This window comes from Alexandromys fortis, unplaced genomic scaffold (genome assembly GCF_014885135.2).
Source record: "Alexandromys fortis isolate MF-2015 unplaced genomic scaffold, M_Fortis_MF-2015_v1.1 scaffold_23, whole genome shotgun sequence".
NCBI classification, from domain to species: Eukaryota; Metazoa; Chordata; class Mammalia; order Rodentia; family Cricetidae; genus Alexandromys; species Alexandromys fortis.
This window is the reverse complement of record NW_026067907.1, coordinates 9,181,388-9,205,268: the sequence shown is the minus strand read 5'-3', so window position 1 is coordinate 9,205,268 and position 23,881 is coordinate 9,181,388. Positions and strand designations below refer to the sequence as shown.

The 23,881-nt window shown below is 40.9% G+C and overlaps 2 protein-coding genes across 3 annotated transcripts in view; one reads left to right on the top strand and one right to left on the bottom strand.

Annotated features, from left to right (window-relative positions):
- Pacrg (parkin coregulated) overlaps positions 1 to 1,599 on the bottom strand; it is a 420,955-nt gene extending 419,356 nt beyond the window's left edge. Inside the window, exon 1 of the mRNA XM_050135905.1 lies at positions 1,095 to 1,599. Within this exon, the coding sequence (XP_049991862.1) occupies positions 1,095 to 1,250 (156 nt within the window). The 5' untranslated portion in view covers positions 1,251 to 1,599. The remainder of the gene's footprint in view (positions 1 to 1,094) is intronic.
- Positions 1,600 to 1,675: 76 nt separating this feature from the next.
- Prkn (parkin RBR E3 ubiquitin protein ligase) overlaps positions 1,676 to 23,881 on the top strand; it is a 1,135,485-nt gene continuing 1,113,279 nt past the window's right edge. For both annotated transcript variants that reach the window (XM_050135903.1, XM_050135902.1), the window contains exon 1: positions 1,676 to 1,825. In XM_050135903.1, the coding sequence (XP_049991860.1) occupies positions 1,819 to 1,825 (7 nt within the window). In that variant the 5' untranslated portion in view covers positions 1,676 to 1,818. The remainder of the gene's footprint in view (positions 1,826 to 23,881) is intronic.

The window sequence follows — 23,881 nt, the reverse complement described above, 5'->3', positions numbered from 1 at the left end:
AACTACTATAAGCTAACCAACACATACAGCGAAATATAGGAATATGATTTTGTTTAGCAACCCAGGAATCTGAGCTGGAAGTCTACAGGTGGTCTACTTTATTTGTGTCCTCTAAGTATGTGTTTAGAAATAAGGTAGTATTGGGCCTGCAATAAATAAAGAAAGAAATAATGGGACAATGGAAAACACTATTAAGGTAATATATTGAATAATAAGATCCTCTCAGGGTGTAAATTGTACAAATTTGAAAATACTAAATTACATTTATTATTTAACCCCACATTACTAAACAGTGCCTACTCAAGAGACAAACTTGGTTTAGTATACCAAATTAGAGGCTATTTAATAAATAAGAAGATTTAAAAGCAGGGTTATGCATATAGCTAAAGTATATGTGTGCCTTTAAATATTTCCCCCATTGGTGTTAAGAATATTTTATTTTTATTACCACAAGTAATAAACATGAAATAGGACTTGTATTGGTAGGGACACTTGAAATAGAGCCCATCTTAAATAAAAATGTATTTAAAAGGACTATCAGGAACCAGTTTTCACATAAGTAGCTTCTGAATACGTCAACATTTTTGTCAAAATGTTACTGAGTAAATTCTAAGCATGCTAAAGTGTTCCAGGTGAAATAAATTACTTTATAGACTATTGAGGAGTCTATGTGTCCTAGCTGTATACTGCTTCATATTAAAATATTGCAAGTCTATGACTTCTAAGAATTCTCACTCTAGAAGGTTCTTTGCTGAGTGGAGCTAATTTAGGTTGCAATAAGGATAAGGGTTTTTTTCCCCTTTCGGGTTAAAAAGCTTACGTGTAATTTGGGGTGGTGGTGAAAGCACAAGTCCTCACGAAAGTGCTTATAAACCAGACCTGTACATCACCTGTCCCCAAAGCTTTCTAACCGCCTGGCCTACCTGTCTGCACACTGATGGGCAGGGTGAGCTACCGACTGAGTCATTGCCAGTTCTGGCAAACAGAACTCTCTGGGGACCTGGGCTTGGAATCCATCTTAGGGTCAGCCATCCTCTACAACCTCGTGTCCCCTGTTTCGGAGCAAGTGCGTTCGACTGAGGAAGATCACTTACGACTGAGTTTTTCATCATGGCTTTGACTGTGAAGCCCTCAGAAACCAGGGAATGAGGCTGATGCACCGGGAGCGGCTGTTGTGGCAGCAGTTTGGTCCTCTTCGGCATCTTGTCTGGGCATTTGTTTAAGGTCAGAGTCTCTTTTTCTGCCACCATCTTCCTAGAAATCGTCTTGCTCTTATCAAAAGTGTGGTAGAAAAATCAGGGGGTTTTACAGATGTGAGCAGGAGGTCGGGGAAAAATGTAAAAAGGCGCGTTACTGGTAGAAATTCAACCCCTCGTGGTGCCCAGGGTGATCCAGATGTTTGGCAGCTCCAAGGTGAAGGGAGTTTAGGGGAGGGGAGGGGCGGGAAGAGGGCTGGGACCCGAGGCTTGGAGTCGCAACAAGCTTCCAAAGGTGAGCCTCCTGGTTGCTAAGCGACTCCTCAACACTACGGCCCGATAGTCCCGCCCCTTCGTGACGCACGTTTCCTGGGTCTTAAATCCGGAAAGGGCGAACGGCGGTGGCTGTCGCAGCCAGAGGAGATTCTTACGCGTTAAAACTACAACTCCCAGCAGGCTTCGCGCATCTGGGCGGATGCGCACGCGCACTGGGCCTGCTGGCCGCGTGGGGAGGGCCAACCTGGATGACTAAACCCGAGAGAAACGCTGGTGGGCGGCTTGGGCGGGTGTCGGTGCCCGCGTAGGCCCTGCTTGCCCCGCAGCCACCACCCGCCCGGTGACCATGATAGGTACGTGTGTGCCTGCCAGGTACAACCTCTCTGCGCCGCCCCGCGCCCGTGCGTGGCGCCACGTCACACCCCACGGGTCCGAGCGCGAGCCGCGGGGGCTGGCCCGAGCCACCTGGTGACACACGGGGCGAAGGCGTGTGCACCGCGCTCCGCCCGCCCGGTGGGCGTCCTCGGCCCCGGGGGCCCGCGAGTGACCGGGTGCGGGGTGTCCCACGCCGCCCTTGCCCGGGGCAGGCATCCCCGCGGGCGGACACCCGGCTGCACCGCGACGCCCTCCCACGGCGGGGCTCGTCCAGCACGGTCAGCAGCCTGGCGCTCTGCCACCCCTGAGCGACGAGCAGCCTAGGTTTGCACCTGTCAGGGACTGTCATGCTGTCCTTCACCTCAGGGCAGGTTCAGACCCTGTAGGACTTTTAAGAAGCCCTCAGGAAGCCTTCTACTGGTGGAAATAATGGGCTCCAAAGAGATGGCACCTTGCACCTTCAGTTCTGTCTTTTTAAAAAATGTCTCCTCGAAGATCTGAGGCGAAAGAGTAGCAGAGAGTAGGTGATAGCCAAGGTGGAGACTTTTGACAGGTGGCGGACGGGGTGCAGTCTGATGAGTGCAGCTTTGGAAGCGGCCACTAGGGTCGCCGTAAGCACCGTGAAGTAGGAAGGTTTGAAAGGTCCTCTCAGAGATGTCAAAGTCCCAGTCACTTCTCCCCCCAAATGAGTAGAAATGCGCAGTGGTGCTGGGCGAATATTCCTGATTGACGGTTTCCTTACTGTAGACGCCTGCCAACGGTGTCTTGATGCTTTGGTGATTTTGTTTGTGGTCTATGCCTGAGAAGCATCACTCCAAGCACGTTTGAAGTGGCTCTATCCGAAGTGTGTCCAGAAGACAGATGAGAGGTGGCTTTATGAAATAAATGCTTTACATGCTGCGAGTAGCTACAACTGCTTTTACCTACGAAAGTAAGGTTAGAGTGCGCACGCAGCCTTCCTTACCCCTCGCTGGGGGAAATCATGCCAGGTCGATAACCTCCTCACTGAAGCAGAGGTTCAAGCGACAGATAGCCAGCTTCTCTCACCTTGGTAGGGTAGTGTGTATTTTTGCTGAATAAATTGGAAACTTGTTAAATTTATAGAAAAGGTACATTTCTATGAATCTTACTGAGCCTTTCAGGTGACGTCTCCTTAAGAGCTGGTTTGTAAATACAAAGCTGAACTGAGTCAGTGAACCAAGCAGGAGAGATTAGAAAAATTATGGGAGATTTTACAAGAAAGAAATATTTCATATTTTGAAGAGAATTGCACACGTTTAGTTTCTTCCAACTCAATCTAGTTTATGAATGAATTTTGAGGCGCATATGCCCTATAAAGCTATATAAAGACAGGAAATTAAGAACTAGAAATAATTATTTGTATAAAGAATCTAATAAATTATATTAATAACTTTTAGGATGGAACAGATTTGGGCAGTTTTATTAAGATTTATCTGGAACTCTCTTAATAAGAAGTGTGATATCTTAGTGTCACAACTAAATCCATTGCTGACAGAAACAAGCGAGATACAAGGTGAATTTAAGCCTGTTCCTTCACTTTCACTAATGACTGTTGTATGGTGAACAAGTGTACATTTTCACACAAATGGTTAAATCGCTGTCTCCCATCCCAGGAAAAGGAACTTGAACTTGCATATCTAAAAAACTGCATAAAAATGTTAAATTATTTAGTTCACCTAGTTTTATTTCCTAGTTCTATTGGAGGCCATTTTTAAGGAGTTTCTGACTTGCCAGTTCTGATTTGGGTGTGTTGATAACAGTCAGAACAGGCGAGAGTGAATCAATTGTAAGGAAGGCCTGGAGTCACCCTTGAGCCAGGAAGCGAAGGCTGAAGGTCTTTGTCCAGAGGTCTGTTGCAGTCAAAGGACATGTAGATACCTCTAGAAATGGAACAGTGTTTCACACTGCTCAGCACACAGAGCTGGTGCTGTTTATCCCTGTACTCTCCCGCCTTGCTGCATCCTCCTAGTGCAGGAAAGGGGACAAATATTTCAGTACCCACGAAACAATTTTCCTTTTATTGTTTCAAAATAGAGGGTTCCTTCTTGTCCTGGGAATGGCTTTAAAGGTACTTCCATTTCCCTCTTGGATTATGATTGATGTGTTAAATGTCTTGACCCAGACAAACTTAAACCATAATTTAATTGAAGTCAATGCAAAAGTTTGCCTTTGTGAGGTATGGAAAAAGGATTCAAGATAATGAAAAGCTTCAGAAAACTTAACTGAGAAAAATGTAATTCTGAGCACCTCTTTAAATTTTTTTTTATCTTTTAAAAAATGAGCACTTCTTTGTGTTTAAAATTGAATTTTAGTGGTGACAATTGTGAATTGTTCTAAATGTCCTATACATTTAGGCCTTCGATAACATCAGCTATTAAAGGACATGGGTTCTCACACAATTAAGATAGGAAGTTCTTAAATGAAAGCTCGGTGTTACGCAGGGTTTTTGAGATAGAAATGTAGCTCAGTGATGTAGCCTAGGATTCATTAGACCTGGGTACCATTCAACGGTGTTTTTTTAATTGATTAAAAATATTATTTTCTATATCTTGTGGAAAATCTCTTAGCAAATTTAACGGCATATAAAGATCACACTTGTTACTGTCTATTCTCCAATTTTATGATGTTAGCTATGAAAGTGTTCTCTCTTCTGAGTGCGTGTTCAGTAGCCATAGGCCTTTCAGTGTGCCTGCTGTCCATGTTGTCGGTGGCCCTGTCCTCTCTGACAGTGTCAGTGTACATTTTATTATCACTTGACAGCAAGTGTTTTTTTATTGTCTTGTTTATAGATAAAGGATAAACATTTTACTTCGAAATGGGTTTTAGGAAAAGTACTTCATTTTATAATGATTTAATTTTACAAAAGCAGATTCCAGCATCAAGCATGGATTCCATGTCTGATACTGTGAGTTGATGCCAACGATACAAGAACGGAGTAGACAAAAAAAATGTTTTGTCATTGTAAATATTCTGTCTATATTGACTGTTGGCCCAGAGTCTGGCTTTATTTTAAACTTTCCCGCAAGGATTTTCAGTCTCAGACTCTGTCGTTGTACGAGAATGTACTGTGCTTTGCCTTGTCCTTTAATAATATTGGATGAAAGCAGCTCCTCATCTAAGACTGTTTGTCATGAGGGCCTTGTGCCACCACGTCACAACGTGGTCTCAGCTCCTCATCTAAGACTGTTTGTCATGAGGGCCTTGTGCCACCACGTCACAACGTGGTCTCTATGGAACTTTTGGAGAGAAGAGTTTGTATAATTCTATTCAGTACTCTTTTGGGTCCAAAGCCTCTGAAAGAATCTTATGTCCTTTACAAATGTTGGTCCTATTTCTAAAGGCTTTTCTGAAGTCTGCATTTTTTTTTTTAAATTCAAAGCTCTATGGCTTGAAAATGATACAGTAGAAGGACTTGGTATTAATATATGCAAATCCACCCCACCTCTAAAGCTTCTTTGAACCCCCACCTGCCCCCCACACAAAAGGAAAAAGAAAAAGAAAGAAAAAGTTCTCCTTATTTCAAAATGCTTAATATTCATGAACCAGGTTCAATGCAAAATACTTTATTCTGTTAGCTTTCAGTTCTTTGATCAATGAGAATTGTTTCTTACCTGCTGTTTCTTCAGCCTTTAGTGGTAGCCCAGTGCTTTTTCAATGTTTCTGTTTTAATTTGCATTTAATGAGCTCATTTTAAATGTTTCTTCGTAGTACTCTGAATGGTTTCCTTTTCACACTTATAATATTAAAGACTGAGACATATGTGACAGCTAGCTGATTTGTATTGTAGCCCCCAAACATGGTTTATTTACTTCATCACATAGAGGAGGGCTGTGGTTACAAGGGTACCATTAGCAGTCCTGTTTCCCCTATGACTGTGTTTCCTCATCACCTACAACTCTATTAGGCTAGTCCAATCTCCTCACTCCTCTCCCACTAAATAGCATGTTTTCTTTCTTGAATTAATAGATATTTCAATTAACAGTAATCATTCCAATATCAGTTCTTTATAAGGACTATGTTAAGTGATGCTGCCCAGGAATGTTCTCTCTCTCTCTCTCTCTCTCTCTCTCTCTCTCTCTCTCTCTCTCTCTCTCTCTCTCTCTCTCTCTCTCTCTCTGCATCTGTTCTGTAAGGGAAGGAAACAGAAATAGGAATCCATTTATCCCTATGAGTTGTGATTTACTTGGCCTGATAAGAAGTGTATGTGGTACAGACTTTACTTTGTCCATTATAGAAGCAGAGTGTGATATTTGTATTCATACTGTTTCATGGGAATTGTGTTCTGCTGTGTGCTCAGTTTAGATATGATCTTTATATATGATACAAACAGAGAGTAATAGGATGAAGATCTAATATCAGACAATACCCACTCTTGTTCATTTAGGAATTGATGAGCTGCCCAATGGGTAGGCAGAGGAATTTTTCCTTTTATTTTGATGCCATCCCCGCCATAATTTCTTCGTTTGACTTTTTTTTCTCTTTAATGTGTTGTGGATAGTATCAACCATATCAACCACATGAATACTTTCTGCCATGGTGAAATTCTCCAAAAGATCTGTATGCTTGTCTTTATATGCCTGTGGTTTATGGGCGTTCTTTGTGAAGGTTACTGTAACTGTGATAAAACATGACGACCAAAGCAACTTGAAGAGGAAAGGATTCATTTGGCTTATACTTCCTCAGCACTGTTTAACCTTGAAGGACGCCAGGGCAGGAACCTGGAGGCAGGAGCTGATGAGGAGGCCATGAAGGGTGCTGCTTACTGGCTTGCTTTCTATGGCTTGCTCAGTCTATTTGCTTACAGAACCCTGAACCAGGGATGGCAGCACTCACAATGGGCTGACTGGGCTCTTCCCTGTAGACCACTAATTAGGAAAATGCCCTGCTTCTTGTCTACAGCCTGATCTTTTGGAGGCATTTTCTTAATTGGTATTCCCTCCTCTCAGATATCTTTAGCTTGTGTCAAGTTGACACAAAACTAGCAAGCACAGGCATTGCACCATGAATCCTGTTTTGTTTAGTTTTGGAAGGAACATTTCTGAATTTTTTTTCTGGGAATTTAACTTTCAGGGACCTTTCCTATTGGAGCAAGTCATTGTCATAATTATTTGATTATATATTTATTAGGAATAATTTTAGCTTCTTAGTTTAAACATTTTATAACCAATAGGGTGTGTGTTGTGGAAGTCAGATTGGTCAGCACTGATCTGAGATGTGAGATGTTAGAGGAGGTAATGATTTCCTTGTCGTTGAGACATGATAGGGTGATAACACTAGTGATTCAAGATTGACAACTGTTATGGTGTAAATGAATGGAGAACAGAGTTAGCCAGGCAAGCTCAATATAATATATTCAGTTTTAATAAGGGGAGAAGTTACAAACCCAAGGTTCCAGCGAAGAGCAGGAAACGAAAGGGACAAACAAGCACACATGGATGGTTTTATAAGCTATTTGGGGTCCCGGGGCAAACACACCCCCAAACAAGGTGATTGGTTGAGATTCCCCTTCAGGTAACTGTGTGAATTTTTAATTATTAAAAAGATTTATTTAAAAAGTTTTAGTACAAGAACTCAGTTGCCATAACTGAAAAGTACATAGTAGTATTTCATTTCTATGTGTGAAATACCAGAAAGTTTGTTCCCAAAATATTATTTTGGAGCTGTAAGAATTTTTGGAACTCTAGTATTCGACATATAATATTTTGTAACTGTCTGAAAGCAACAGATTATGAAACCGCCCCAAGAATAAGACAGCCAGGCAGTGGTGGCGCACGCCTTTAATCTCAGCATTTGGGAGGCAGAGGCAGGTGGATCTCTGTGAATTTGAGACCAGCTTGGTCTATAAGAGCAAGTTCCAGGACAGGCTTCAAGCTGCAGAGAAACCCTGTATCAAAAAAAAAACCAAAACCAAAAACAAAAAAAGACAAATGAGCTGGAGAGATGGCCCAGTGGCTATGCGTGCTTGCTGTGCATACACCACACACAGACGTACAGTGTAAAACAAATGCCCCGTAGTTGTTATAAGTATTGAATTAATTATACTCTCATTGCTAATTAATGCCTGGAAAAATTTAAATACACGAAAAGCTCTTATATGTTGTGATCATGAATGTGGCGTTTTCAGGAAGAGAAACCTGAGAACCACTGTTTCAGTTTCTTTCAGCGTCAGTTTTTCTCCATATGTGTTGGAGGCGTGTCTCAGTGACTCAATTACTTTTCATTGCTACGATAACAAATTACCACATTTAATGACTTAACATAAATTATACTGTGATAATTCCTGAGATGTTTGTTAGCCAGCCTTCCGTCTGTAGGCTCCAGGGAGGGCTCTTTCCTACCTAGAGAAGTCTTTGTCCTCCCCATGGGCTCCATGGTCACACTGCTGCAGTGGCTGTGGCTGCCATCATCTCCTCCCCTTCTCCCCTTCCTCCTCCCCTTCCCATCTCTCTTCTTGTCTTCCTCGTCTCTGCTCTCACTCCTTACTTCTTTCCTCCTCCTGTATCTTTTGTTTGTTTGTTTTGAGACAGAGTTTTCTGTATGTAGCCCAGGGCTTGGTCCTGTCATGAGACCCACTCAGCTCCTCTGGAGGATGTTTGGATTACAGGTGTGTGCAGTGTGCTCAGCTACATTGCCTTCTGTACAGGGGTCCGCTTTCTTTCATCTTTGAGAGTACTCGTGGTTACATTTAGGGGCCACCTGGATAGCTCCATCTCCAGACCCTCGTGTAAACTCAGTTGCAGTTCCCTTTTGCCACAGCTGTGGGCGTCACAGGTTGCAGGCCCTGGAGTGTAGACAGTTTGAGAAAGTGTTATTTATCTACCACTGTGGGCAGTCGTTATTATTAGAAAGTATGGCTGCTGTGGAATGACAGCTAGAATTCCTTGAATTGACAGTAGAACTGTTTTTGTTTTTGCATGTCGTTTAAATGTAGTGCAATCATGCAGTAATGTTGCGTGTGAGGAGTCTAATCTTTGCTCTCCACTACTCTGCAGACTAGTAGATAACAGCAGCCAAGGGTGCAGCCAAGGCAGTTTCCCCAGGTGGCAGCAGAACCTGTGCGTGCTCCCCTGGACTGCAATAGTGAGTGGCAGCTGGCCGGTTTAATGGCCCCAGTTGCTTATTTCCTTATTTCCGTCTCATAGAGAAAGGGAAGCCTTGCTGTGCTCTGACAGGAACTATGACCTTACACAACAACAGACCATCGGGCAAAACAGGAGCCAATAAGAATTTCATGTATGTTTTGCTTTCTGATTTGAGTTTGCTGTGAATATTAGACAGTTATTGATCTTCTGTAATAGATCAACATTGCCTTGCCTGTTGCAAATACTAACTAATCTGACTTGTTGAAAATTACACAGTTAAAAATTTAGAATAAATTTTAGTAAAGTTGAGAAGGACAAAAGAACAATCTGGTAGCTTAATTTGCTTCAGCTTTTAAGTATATCAGTATAGATTTTGGCTTCAGGAAAGAGTACTGTCTGAAATATGTCCCATTTTTATTATTTATATAGTTAGAAGAATGTCTAAAGAAAATGTGGGCTATAGTTTTAAAATAGATGCAGAATTTCATTTTTGAAAAAGGCAAAGGTTCATTTTTTTATTGGCAAATTAAGAAAATGAATGTTCAGTGTTTTTTTAGCCCTCATGTCTAGGACTTGTGGCAGGCACAGAGAGGCTGTGCTGTAATGGAAGAAGCTGCTCTTTCCAGAATATGCTGTGTTCAGGTGTGGGAACCCAGCAAAGTAACCTCCAAATAAGACAGTGGGCTTCAGAAAGAGGACTGTGCAGGTGGATAAACACAGTGGGCTTCAAAAGGAGGGACTGTGAGTAAGATGGAAGAATTGTTAGCAGGCTCTGGACTGCATTTGACCCGGAGCAGTTGAGGAAGAAGTGATGTGTAAGATCTGTAAGGAATGTGTAGGGCATCTCAGAAGTATTCCATGCCATGATGGAGAGTGATGAAGGACTGCTTGATCTTAATGGTGGAATGGATGTGAAAATTTGCATCAAAAGATAGTTGTGGCATGAGGGCCATGCTGATTCTTATTTACTTTTGGTTACCATCAAAATCATGTCCATGATTTATCATAACGTTCTACAAGTTAACATACTGTATTTTGGTGAATTTCAGCAGAGGAAGCAAACTTTGACAGCTGCAGAGGTCAGTGATCAGGCTAATTTAAGTTCATGACTTGAATATCATCAAAAGAAATAGCAGAAAGTGGCTACCTATGGCTGAAAGGAAGGAATTGATTTAAACTTGAAAATGGTGGGCTGGGGAGGTACATCATTGGGTAAAGAGCTTACCAAGCAAACATGAGGACATGAGTGTTGTGGTTCCCCAGTGTCCAAACTAAAAGCCAGACTTGGCGGTGCACTCCTTCCAGGAGCAGAGTTGGGCAGAGACAGGCAGATCCATTATGTGGGCTAGCCAGCTTGTTCAGAGGAATCAGTAAGCTTTAGGTTTACACAGACATAGACACACGGAGGCACATTTTTAGCTGAGCTAAACCCTTTGAATCTGTTACATTGTTTCCCACCAGGCAGGGTCTATAAGATATTAGGACAAGTAACACTTTGATGTAATCAAAACAAACTAATCCTTAGAGGGTCTGTAGGTTTTATATTTTCCACATTTTTTTCTGCTAAGTCCTAAAGACTCTTTCTATGTTGTGTTTGTTTACATAATACCCATTCTTGGAGAAGTATCCCTAAGAGGTGACTGCTGGGTGAGCGGCAGCAGAAATGAAAGGTGAGGAGCTATCATGCTTGCCTTTGGTTTCTCCTCTCCAGTGTACTTGGAGGCATCCATTCTCTATGCTATTTGTCTGAGCTGGGTTCAGCCTCTTCCTGGTTATCTTTAGTCTCTAAGCCCAGCCGCATCTCAGTAAGTGCTGAGGTAGGGAAAGAGTGAATAACTCTATAGCCTGATTTGATGTAAAATGTTTCAGACTCAGAGATGACTCATTAAACTCAAGAGGAGGATTTTATCTGCAGCGTTTTCCTATGCAAAGTGCCCTAGACTAGTCCAAGATGCTCTTTTTCTTTCTTTGCCCTGTTCTTTACTGTTGCTTCTCCTTGGTGTTTCTCTAGTGCTAACTCTTAGAGGAAAGCCATTTAATTATTTGAATTTTTCATGATGCTGGGGTTTGAAAGTGGTTGCTCTATGTATGATGCTTAGAATATAAATCACATAGATGCTTTGTCTCTTTTATCTTTAGCTTTTAACCTCTTATCAAATACATTTTTCTCCTTTGGGGTCTGTATTTACTTGTTTCCCTAGTGTAGCTTTTCTCTATGGGATGCTTTCAATAGAGGCATATGCTCAAAGCTTCAAAGTAATTACAATATCACTAAAAGCTTCATAATCACATTACTGAAACTAAATGTTAAAAAAATTTGATTTTCCATGATTCAATCATTTCAATTGACTTCTAGACTGCTGCATGATTTATTGAAGAAGCAGGACAGGCCAAAGTCAAGGGCGCTTATAGAGCCTAAAGCCTTGTAGAGAAAACTTAAAGGCAATTTAATTTAGACAGACATTTATCTTAATTATTCTGAGGTTGTTTTTAAAAGGAAAAACATTTCCATGCTTTTAGTATTTCGGGTTATTCTGGTGACATCACTCTGTCCTATGCAAGGCTTCAGCATCAGCTTCTGAACCCTGCTTACACACAGACGCTGGTGGAATACATAAGACAGCGGAAGTCTGATTTCTCCCATAATTTTTCTAAGCATGTTCCTTCATGATATCTAAAAGACAAGGTTAACTTTAATGTTTTCACTGGGAATTCTGCATGGTTTTGAGTTATTTGTTTCTGTTTACCGTGAGCAAGCACACCTCCAGCAGTGCTTCCTCATAATTAAATAACCCAACGTGCCAGCAGCATTTTATCTATTTCCTAGGATATGGAGCGTTATTAATAAACATAGCTACTTTTTTCTCATTGCTCACAGGGGGTGGAGACATGATCATCCATCAAGCTCATGTCTGGTTGTTCTGAAAACCATTCATTTTTATTTTTAATGAAGTAGGGATTCAAGTGAATATGGAATTACCTTCCAAAGTGACATGAGTTTTCTGAGTTTTTAGCTCAGGTTTTAAAATTTATGTATGTTATAGAGCAATAAATTTAGAATAGTTTTCAATCACATCTCATATCTACCCAGCCAGAAGTCTGGCTATTACAGTGAAGTATTGTGTCTTTTGCTAATAAGCATGCAAAAAGTATGTGATGGCATTTGAATCTTTGTATTAAATTTCCAAAGGTGAAATTTGAACCCTTGAATACTTTACTTTTGTAGGATTTTCGACAAAGAAAGATAAAATTGAATCTGGCATACTGTTTTTGTCCCTCTATTTAACAAATGACAAATTTTATAAATAATGGTCTTGCCATTATTCTTCAGTCTTCATGGGGTAGGTTTATTATTTGTTGGATTAATTTATTATCCTTTTAAAAATAAAATTTGTGGGCTTGGAGAGATGGCTCAGCAGTTAAGAGCACTTGCTGATCTTCCAAAGGTTCTGAGTTCAATTCCTAGCCACTGCATGGTGGCTCACAACCATCTGATGTCCTCTTCCTGGCTTAAAGGTGTACATGCAGATAGAACACTGTGTACATAAAGTAAATAAATTTAAAAAAATAAAACTTGGAATAAATACAAACATATCCCAAATTGCACCTCCCACCATGCCATCAAAAACCAATGTCTTTTATACATCGTAGTGCCCCACATTTCAGGAGTGAAGCTACAGTATCATAATTGATGTCAGCTGGCACAAGCCTAGACATACCTATGAGGAAGGCATCTCAGTTGGGAAGTGCCTCCATCAGCTTGGCCTGTGGACGTGTCTGTGGGCATTTTCTTAATTGCTTCTTATATAACTGGACCCAGCCCACTGTGGGCAGCACTATCCCTGGACACAGGAAGGGTAACAGAACAACCTTAGGGAAGTTGCCCAGTAAGCAACTTCCTGCATGCTGCCTGCTTCAGTTCTTGCCTTGAATTCCTGCCTTCCCCTGATAGTGGACTGTAACCTATAAGCCAAATAACCCCTTTCCTCCCCGAGTTGATTCTAGTCAGTCTTTTATGAAGCTACAGAAAGCCAGCCAGGACCCTGATAGATGTACTGCTTCTCAGGGGAATAAAGTGAGACATCTGTGTTTGGGTCAGTCCCAGATGCTTCTGTTCTAGAAGATAAAAATTAGTGACTTGGTTTTGATGTTTGTGTATAAAGAATTTTTTTCTTGATTGTCGTAAAAACAAACAAAAACATCGAGGTAAGCTGGGCAGTGGTGGAGCATGCAGGAGGCAGAGGTTGGAGGATCTCTTGAGTTCAAGACTAGCCTGGTCTAAAGAATGAATTCCAGGACAGCTGAGGCTACATAGTGAAACTCCCATACCAAAACCACAAACATTAAACAAACAAAATCAGGTAAAATGATGCAGCTTTAGTACATCTGTGTACTTTCCTATGTGAATATTCCATCTGGGAGTGGGTACGGGAGTGGGTACTGGATGTGGCTTTAGATTGCCACATGTTGAGGTGTTGACTCTACTTACAAGCTAATAAGTCATTGTGTCTAAATATAACATGGGTGGTGCAGACTTATAAGACTTACAGACCGGAGGCTTAGGACCCCATTGCTATGATGTGGAAAGTTAAATAAACATCATTAAACTTACAGATTCCTTTGTCCCCAAATTTCACAGAGGTGCTGTGATATGATCCAGATGAATGCTGTTCATGTAGTAGGCTTGCCTTGCAGATGAAGGGCAGTCAGTGTTAAGAATCCACCACTGCTATAACAAGCCATAAGGAAACCCACTCTTTATCTAGAGATAGGCATTGGTGAATTTCTTAAGATTATAAAGAACCTCGAGATATGGTCCAAGTAAATAATTGGTCAGTACCAAGAACATCTGCATGCACAATGGGGCATGTGGTGAGCAAGGCACACAGAAGAAAACATCCTTTCAGAATTTTGTGCCATTCTGTTGGCTTCTTCTGAGCTGTGACGTGAATATGTCACACTGTGGTCAGTATGACTAATCCCACCACAAAGGCTAGAAACAAGTCTATTAAGCTATCTGATACAAAATTAAGTTATGGCTGCAATCAATAGGACCCTAAGCATCAGAACAAGGCCAGTGTGTAGTTCTGATTTCATCCAGTCTCCCTACTCTCCATCCACCAAAGTCTGATCAGGGAGTCCACTGGGTATTCATTTAGAAAGTCTGTCTTTGCTAGTCATGATGGGGACAATAGGTGTTCCAGAATGCAGCCCTCATGCCTGGTGGAGAGCCACTCCATGACCTGCTCTCCCTTACATAGAGTGCAGGTCACTATGGTGTGAATTTATTGCCACATTAAAGTGTTCCAAAGGTCAGACCAGGTGGGATATTAGCAGGTTCTTCATATTAGTTGACAAACTTTGAATGTAGAGCATTGTGCTGACTGAGCCTTACTTCAGTGGGTTTCTATAATTGTCACAGATGGCTGTTCTTGTTTAGAGTATCCTGTCAGCATTCTGTTTAGCCCAACCTGCAGCACCAGGCTACCACGGACGCTGTTCTCTGTTCCCTCCTTCACATATACTGTGGGACTTGTGGATGCTGTGTGTGAGAGTTTGCAGGACACTTGCGGGACTCTGAGTTTAGGGAATTACAAGCAGTAAACATGCCTGCTTCCTTGCCAAGGGGAAAAGTTGCCTTACCTCTCATCTTTGCCCGTAGTCATGAGAGAAAGCTCAGGGAAGAAGGGGATTAGTCCCTTGAAGTCTCCCCCAAACCAGTATGCTGTGTGGGATACAAAACACAAGGACACACAGGCTTTCACAAGCTCCCGAGCTTCCCTGAGGCTAGCTGAGATTTGACACTGCTCTATGCAGGGGCAAGTTAGTGTTGAAACTGAACAGCAAAGGCTCTTAGACGTTGGGCCTTTGATTTAGTCCGATAACATATATTTTAAAAATGAAGATTCAGGGAGTAAATGAGAAAACAGATACTCCACTTCATGTTTTACTTGTTTCAGCACTGTTCAGAATTCCAGGAAGCAAGGGATGATGGTTTATGCCTCTGACCCTAACACCCAGGAGGGAGTTCTCCTGAGTTGAGTTCAGGACCATTCTAGGGTTCAGAGTGAGATTTTGTCTCAGAAACAAACAAACAAACAAACAAACAAACCCCAAAACAAAACAAAACAAAAACAAAAACCTAGAACAAAACAAAAAATTCAGGAAAGTTCTGTCATATTATTTTTCAGGGAATCAGCTCTCTCTACTTTGTCCAATGTATTGAAAATATTTTAATATTACAGGAAAGTGGAGTTTTGTGATAGTCTCAAGATCCATCCTGCCAGCTGGGTGGTGGTGGCACACACTTCCCAGCACTTGGAAGGCAGAGGCAGGCACATCTCTGTGAGTTTGAGGCCAACTTGGTCTACAAGAGCTAGTTCCAGGACAGACTCCAAAGCTAAAGAGAAACCTCATCTCGAAAAACAAATCAAAAACAAAAATAATCAATCCAAAGATAACCAGGCTGTGATTTTTGTTCTAGTTTTTCCATATTGTATAATCCTTTTAAAAATGAACTTTCTTCCTCTTGCCATGGTAATCACAATAGACTAAATGTAATTGTGCATTGCTTTCTGAGAGTATCTTTTATTTAGAACATTAGGTTTGAATAATATAAGCACAAAAGCTTGAATGCCTAATCTTCCCATAATTTAATTTGAAAACTTTTAGTTTGGTCTTTATAAGTAATATTTATACATCAAGGATCTTAAGAGCAAGATGAATAGGTTCCTTTCTATGATATGCTCATATGCATATTTATATATGTATGTACATAATATATTTACCTCAAAACTTAATGTGTTTTATATGAATACAGAGCAATCTTGCTTAAAGAAGTAATTTTAAAGTAGAAAAACTCCAGTTTTGATCCATCCAATGATAAAATTATTTGTGTTGTTTTTGGCCCTTGGTAGTAAAATAAAAGAGACATTTTTCAAACTCATGAATACCATCAACAGATTGCATTCATTTTATCATCGGGAGACTACCTAGAAATGGAGCTCTTATGTTCTTAGGAATTGTGTAGGCAGTGACCTGTTTATTTCTGTCTTTGATGGATTGCCTTCAGTTTCACAGAAGGGGGTAAAATGGAACAGGTCAAGATGTCTGATGTCTCCTGAGTTCTCATGTTGTACGTTGTGTTTCAGGTGCTCCTCCTGATTCATGAGAATTAATCCTTATCATAGCTTGTCATATTATTTTGGTATTCTTGCTCCCCTTCAGAAAACCAAGGAACTTAGAGGCCACATAGCTTGTCCCTGCGAACAGTGACTCACCCCCAGGTTATACGACCTGGAAACATCTATTCTTGGACCACCTAACTACTTAGGCTTTGCCCTTCGCTTTCTTTTATTTCCTTAGTTTTCTTTCTTTCTAAGAGTTCCCCCACCCCCTACTCGCCTCTCAAATCAGTTTAGAGGCTAAAATAGCAGATGAAGCTAAAAAGTTTCTTTGACTTATAACAATTTCTTCCAGAATTATCTTGTTGAAAGTAAATAGCCCATCTGGCTTCCTTTTTTCACAGAGTAAAACTCCTGAGTGAGCTTTGTGACTGATTCTGGCTGTATTCCACGAAGCGCGCCTGTTGGCCCTAAGCAAGATGAACACAATCTGTTTCTTCTATTTCTAATAAAGGAAGAGAGGGCCTTCATTTGCCTCCTTAATTCATGGCTTGAATTTTATGTCCTTCTTTTGCACAATGGCCCCTTTTCTGCTGGTTTTTATTTCCTATTCTTTTTCTTTTTCTTTCAGTAGTCAGGTAGATTTGAAACTACATAGTAAACACTTCAATACAAGGACACTACAATGAAATCACATTAAAACTTGCATTTTCAAACCATAGCAAGAAGTTGTTAGCTGTGTGACTCCCATTGGTTAGCAGAAGCTGGAAGGGTGATTGAGGAAGCCATGTTTCTGCTACCCCATTCTTTTCCTGCTCTCTAAATAAATAGGAGTGTTTAGCCTCCTGTGCCAGAGTCCACAGGAGTCCAACAGCCAAGCTCTGCACACTCCAAGAGTTTACCTCTAAGTACCTTAATTTAGCTCCTGAGTTTACTTCTAAGAAGCAGCAGGGACTGTCCTCTAGCCCTGATAATTATCTTCCCACAGGGCTGACCAAGGCTTATAGAATGGGGACATGAAAAATTGAACCTGAATTCTCCTTGGCCAAGAAAACCATTTGCCTCTTTCTGTGCCGTTGAGTGGATAAGAATACTGTGAACATTATAAGCTGTTAAATGCATCTTTACATTGTTTCACTTTTAAGTTTTCTAGTGGAAGGAGACTTCACGAGGCCTCATGCTGCGTTTTGATGGATTTCCCTCACTGAAAACTCCTCTCCACATCTTGTTATTTGAGGCACAAGTTCACAAAAGCCAGTGCCTTTTTGCTCTTATTCACTAAATGCCAGTTCACAAATAGCACATTTAGATTTTATACTTGAGGATGCTTGTGTGTCAGAGGCTATTTATATACGTGAGGTGTATTATGTGAGTGGCTGTGCCTGTCTGTGTGTATATCTGGAAGTGCTCATTTGGAGCTCATACGTTACTCATTGGTGTTACTCCTCAGGACAGCCATTCATCTTATTTTTTGGGTTATCTCTGGAATCTGGGGTTTACTGATTAAGGCTGGCTGGCCAGTGAGTCTAAGAGAATCTCCTTCATATGCCCCCCCATCCCCAGAGCTGAAAGTATAAACTCATGCTACCATGCCAAAGCATGGGTGCTGGGGACTGAACTCAAGTTGTTGTGCTTGTGCACAAGCACTTGGCCAGTTGAACCATAGCTCTGAGAATGTGGCTTTTCGTAGAATTATAGTGGATTTCACTCCATTAACTGGGAACTATATACAAAATGCAAGACCCACAGAGTGACAGAATTGCAGGCCCAGAATATTTGGACAGGTGCTGTAGTCTTAAACTTTATCTTGAAATGACAATGCAAATGGTTTCATTTAGAGATGTTTGTCTCTGAAAACAAAGGGAATCTTTAAGTGTATCATTTGAGGGATGAGGAAGACTGAGAACAGTCTAAGAAAGAGCCTCATCCCTCATTTCTCCTCCCTTAGTCCAGCTATTTTCTACATCCTACTTCAGACAACACATAGGCTAGCATCTTATGCACTGATAAAAAAGGAAGAACACATTTTTAATACTTGTTAATAAAGTTTCTGTAACATGAAGGGGCCTGCTTGTTGGGGTTTATGCCCTGTCCAGTTCCCCACAGCCGGCAAGCTCCAAAGAAAATCACGCAGAGATCTCCATAAGTTATAAAACTGATTGGCCCATTAGCTCAGGCTACTTACTAGCTCTTATAGCTTATATTAACCCATTATTCTTATCTATGTTAGCCACATGGTTCGGTACCTTTCTCAGCCAGGTAGATTACATCTTGCTTCTCGGAGGTCTGGGCTGGAATTGGAGCTGGAATTGGAATTGGAGCTGGAATTGGGCTTCCTCCTTCCTAGCATTCTCCTCTTCTCATAGCCCCGCCTCTACTTCCTGTCTGGTTGACCTGCCTATACTTCCTGCCTGGCCAATCAGCATTTATTTCAAACATAATTATGTTTCAAACATAATTGACATAATACAGACAATTCTCCCTTACCACTTCCCCCCCTTTTTTTAACAAAGGAAAATATACATAGTCCATTTTTTTGGGAATGTGGTGTAGTTTTCCAGGCTACTTCCTACTGGTTGGGGGCACTGATAATCTTATAAGGACCTAAAGAAAATTTAGAATTCTCATCAATTCCTGACTGGAGTATCCTGTGAGTCTTGATTATCTCAGGCAGTAGTTTTGAATCCATTCTGGATGTAGAATTCAGACATCTGGGCCATCTGTTCCTACTGGAGATTTCGCAAGTGGTCTTCCTTGATCGAACTGGATTTTTCTTAACTCAGAATGAATCCACAGCCTTTCATTTTTTGTGATTGTCTGTATTCTGTTAATCATGTATTTTAATAAAACGCTGATTGGCCAGGCAGGAAGTATAGGTGGGTCAACCAGACAGGAAGTAGAGGCTGGCCGATGAGAACAGGAGAATGCTGGAAAGGAGGTCCATTCCTCCCAGTCCAGCCCAGACCACCGAAGAAGCAACATGTGACATACCCCACTGGAAAAGGTACTGAGCCACGTGGTTAACATAGATTAGAATAATGGGTTAATATAAGCTACAAGAGCTAATAAGAAGACTGAGCTAATGGGCCAATCAGTTTTATAACTTATGAAGATCTCTGCATGATTTTCTTTGGGGCTTGCTGGCAGTGGGGTACTGGGCAGGACAGAAACCTCAACAAGCTGGCCCTCCATGTTACAAGTTTCTCCCGAGTTTGACATTTAAAAATTTCTGTGATAATGATAGCAGATTAAAACCAATAAAGAACACTACTTGCAAAGTAATATGTAAAATATATCTATATCTATATATGTATATATATTAATAGGCATATTTTTACATTTGAAATTTGTATTATATTTTTCAATGTTTATCTTCACACAATTGGCCGATGCAATGTAGTTTTTGATTCACTTTAAAACTGACAAATAAGAGAACTTAAAATAATTTTTACAATATAAAGCACAAACTAATGAGGTTCTTTTGTATTACAATTCATACATGGCCATTTCTGAGTCCTATATGATAGTGTTATAAGCTAGAACCCCACGAAGTAGCTTCTGTCATCCCTTAGTTACAAATAAGCATATCAAGGTTTACCTTTTATATCTAGAATACATTTCTATTGTTCAGAAATATTTATAAAGTATGACATTGATAACTTTCTTAGCAAGTTATTCTCTGGGAAATGTCTGAAACTCAGAATGAATTCTTACTGCAAACATTTGAAGGTTTCAATTTAGCAAGATCATCCAGTGAGCTTGATCCCCTAGTTTAAATATGACTAATAGCTCTAAATAGGCTGAGACATTCGTTTGCTTACCTAGTTCTTAAGAAATCAAAATATAAGACTGAAGCCCTAAGGTTGGCTGGTAATGATCTAGTTTAGTTTCTGGTGCTCATTCTTTTTAAGAGTTTGGGGACAGTGGTAAGAGTTTGTCCATGGGAGGGGATGAAGGCATGAGACCATGACTTCTTACAGGAAGGGGAGCAGTTTATGCTCTAGAGTACATACTCAGGGTGGACGTTTTAGTCATCATCTCCTGCAGACCCCTCATGCCTGTGACGGTGTGTAGACCCTTCTCTGCAGACCCCTCATGCCTGTGACGGTGTGTAGACCCTTCTCTGCAGACTCCTCATGCCTGTGACGGTGTGTAGACCCTTCTCTGCAGACTCTTCATGCCTGTGATGGTGTGTAGACCCTTCTCTGCAGACTCCTCATGCCTGTGATGGTGTGTAGACCCTTCTTGCCCATGTCGAGGACACAGCTGAATCTGGTAGTCCTGTAATTGGGAGAGCAGTGACTGCTCTCAATATCTGACTCTCAGAAGCACTGAGGATAACCAGTTAAGATAATATTTCTTAGGTCCCAAGGTTTAAGTCCCAAACTTAATGCATCTCCTGCTCTTTTCCACCCCTTAGATAAGGCCCTTTGCAGGTTATTCTCTAGAAAATGTCTTGAGCTCAAAATACATTCCTATTTAAAACATTTTAGGTTTCAGTTCAGCAAGCTAGTCTGGTACTTTGTAACCAAACTTAATTGTGACTAATAGCTCTACATGGTCTTGGCAAAAGGGAATTTCCCTTGTTAACACTAGCCCACAAGTTCCAGAGCTAGGGCTGACATTTAGTTCAACCTTGAACAGAGTAAATTGATGAGAGAATAAACACGATCAATAAGCTCCATAGTGTACTGAGAGTGGAAATAGTGGCAGTCTTGTAGGGAGAAATCTAAACAGAAAAGCGCTTGGCATTCATGGTGTGTATGCTGCTGGACTCTGTTGGTTGATAGTCTGGCCCCACCCATTGCTCTCTACTTAACAATGGGCCAGGACCCTTCTATGTACAAAGTGGGGTCACATTGCGTACCTTTTAACAGGTTCCCAGCATGCATGAGGAGTCCTTAACGCAGTCCCCTGACATATATTTAGGCTGCTTAGGATAAGTGCTGTGTGCATGTGAAACACATGGAGAAACATTGTAGCTCCTCTGTAGTACATTTCATCTACCTGGACTGTCCACTGAGAATCCAATCTGTTGATTCATTCCAGATAGTTAAAAATATAAATCTTTTTTAGGCATATTCTCAGGAGTTAAAAGAGAATTGAACAACAGAATTATACTAATTAGCATACATTAAAGACAAGAATGATTATAAAGTGTGAATGTTAACTAGTATCAAGATAGCATTATTATAATCTTTACATTTTTTTTCTATTAAATGTAGGGATCTATTTCATTATATTTAGTAGTCTTCATTAGAGTCCTAAAATACAGAGGTAGGGAATGTACTTACTGTCTATTGTGTCCTGTAATAGTGTCTTAGTCACTGTTTGTATTGCTGTGTGGAGACACTATCACTAAGACAGTTCTTAGGAAGATTTTAGCTGGGGGCTTTCTTACAGCTTCAGAGTTAGTCCATCATCATCATGGTGAGGGGACCATGACAGCATTAAGGCAGGGAACACAGACTTAGGTCCCCATGCCGGTGTTGTTAGCATTTCACAAACTTATCCATCTCCCTGGCCTTCACTGATGTGCTTTCTTTAATAGAAGGTACATGGGAATGACTTATAAAGAAATGAGCTTAAAGGTGACTCTTCCCAGTCTGTGATCACTGTCTTCCGTTTGTTTTGTTTTAAAGTGTGTGCTTTGTCTAGAAATGGAAACTTTTCCTTGTGATACCTTTGCTAATTCTAAACATTATGGTGACATAATTTATGTGCTAGATGTAAAACCTTGTCATGAGTGCCCTGAAATGACTTGATTCCTCCTCCTTTGCTTAACATTCTTTCCAGCCATAGATATTTTTAGTGGCATAACAAGTATGTTACACTTTTGTATATTTTTTCTTATGTTCATCAGTAGTTTATGGAAGTTACTGATGTAAGATAGTTAACTCTGGTACTGGCCCATTGAAGTAAAATTTTAGAGAACTTAAAAGATGAGCTCCTAAGGTCCAAATGAGGAGCAGAAGGAAGGAGAACATGAGCAAGGAAGTCAGGACCGCGAGGGGTGCACCCACCCAATGAGACAGTGGGGCTGATCTATTGGGAGCTCACCAAGGCCAGCTGGACTGTGACTGAAAAAGCATGGGATAAAACCGGACTCTCTGAACATGGCAGACAATGAGGGCTGCTGAGAAGCCAAAGACAATGGCATGGGGTTTTGATCCTACTGCATGCACTGGCTGTGTGGGAGCCTAGTCTGTTTGGATGCTCACCTTCCTAGACCTGGATGGAAGGAGAAGGACTTTGGACTTCCCTCAGGGCAGGGAACCCTGACTGCTCTTTGGACTGGAGAGGGAGGGGGAGGGAAATGGGAGGCAGGGAGAAGGCAGAAATTTTTAATAAAAAAAAAGAAATCTTTTAATCCATAAAACAATTTTGATGTTACCAATATTCTGATAAAAGTCTGTTTCTATTTTTAGTTTTAAATTTTTCAAATAATATTATGAAATAAGATATTTTATTACTATGGTATATCATTTATATATTCCTTTGTACTACAAGGCAAGTTACTTTTCTGTTGCCTGTAGTTTCACTTTATAAGTTTAGCTTTGACATATCCAAATTACTATTAGTCCTTAGACACTAATGTTCAGCATTCTGATTCCTTTATTCAACAGGTTTTGGTGATCTTTGAGAATAACCAGGAAGGCCTTACCAAACAAAATGAATGTTTTTAGATACAGATATTGTTTCATTGTGATTACAGTTTAGGGAGAGGAAACAGACTCAAAGTAGTAACAAAATGTTTTATGGGGCATGTAACATAGGAAACTTTCGGTAGTGATTGGAACCATGGCTAACCCATTAGAAGGAAGAGCCTTGAAAGACTGTGAAGGCTGTATAGCATTTTTTGAGCTGAGAAAAAATGAAAAGACGCATGCATGATTAGCACGAGCATCAGATATTGAAGGCTGCCTAGAAAGGGTCACTCTGAAGGAAGGTGTCCAAAGGTATTAAATTTAACAATTCAGAAAGACCCAGTGACAAAAGACAAGCGGGAAAGATGTTAGTACTTAATACTCACTATTTATTTGGTAATTTTGAATAAATTATGAGAATTCTGTCTTAATTCTCAAAATACATTCCTGTAGTTTGATGTTGTGCTCTTGATTTTGTAAACTTAAGGTAGATTTCAGAGTCTCTATAATGACCACCAAACTAGGATCTGGGATAGCAAGTGCTTAAGCCTTTTCTCAGCAAAGGCCCCTTGCATTTTACCCCTGCTATACTATAGATGATGTGCCCAAGAGGGGCTGTCCTGCTGCCCATGCAAACTGAACATGTTCCAACACTCTTCAGTTTTTATTTCTTTTAAACATGGCTTCTTAAAAGTCATTTTTTGAAACTTTTTTACTTAAAAAAAATTTTAATTTTAAATACGAGTCCCAGTTTCCCCCCTCTCCTTTTCCTACCCCTACCTCTCCCATCCCACCCTCAAAAACCTCATTAATGTTCATAACTTAATTGTTTTTCAGTCACTTGTACTTAAGCCTTTGGTGTTGAAATAAGGAGCGGCGGGGCTGCGTCCCCAACACCCCAGCCGCTTGGCTAGCTCATGCCCGAAATAACAACACACAAACTGTATTCATTTAACTGCTTGGCCCATGAACTCTAGCCCTTACAGGCTAATTCTCGCACCTGGACTAGCCCATTTCTAGTAATGTTTGTAAGCACCCCAAGGTGCGCTTACCGGGAAGATTCTAGCCTCTGTCCATCATGGTGTCTCTGCTCCAGAGAGCAGAGCTGTTGAGTCTCTGGGAGCAGAGCAGAGTCTGACCTCACTTCCTCTTCCGCCCAG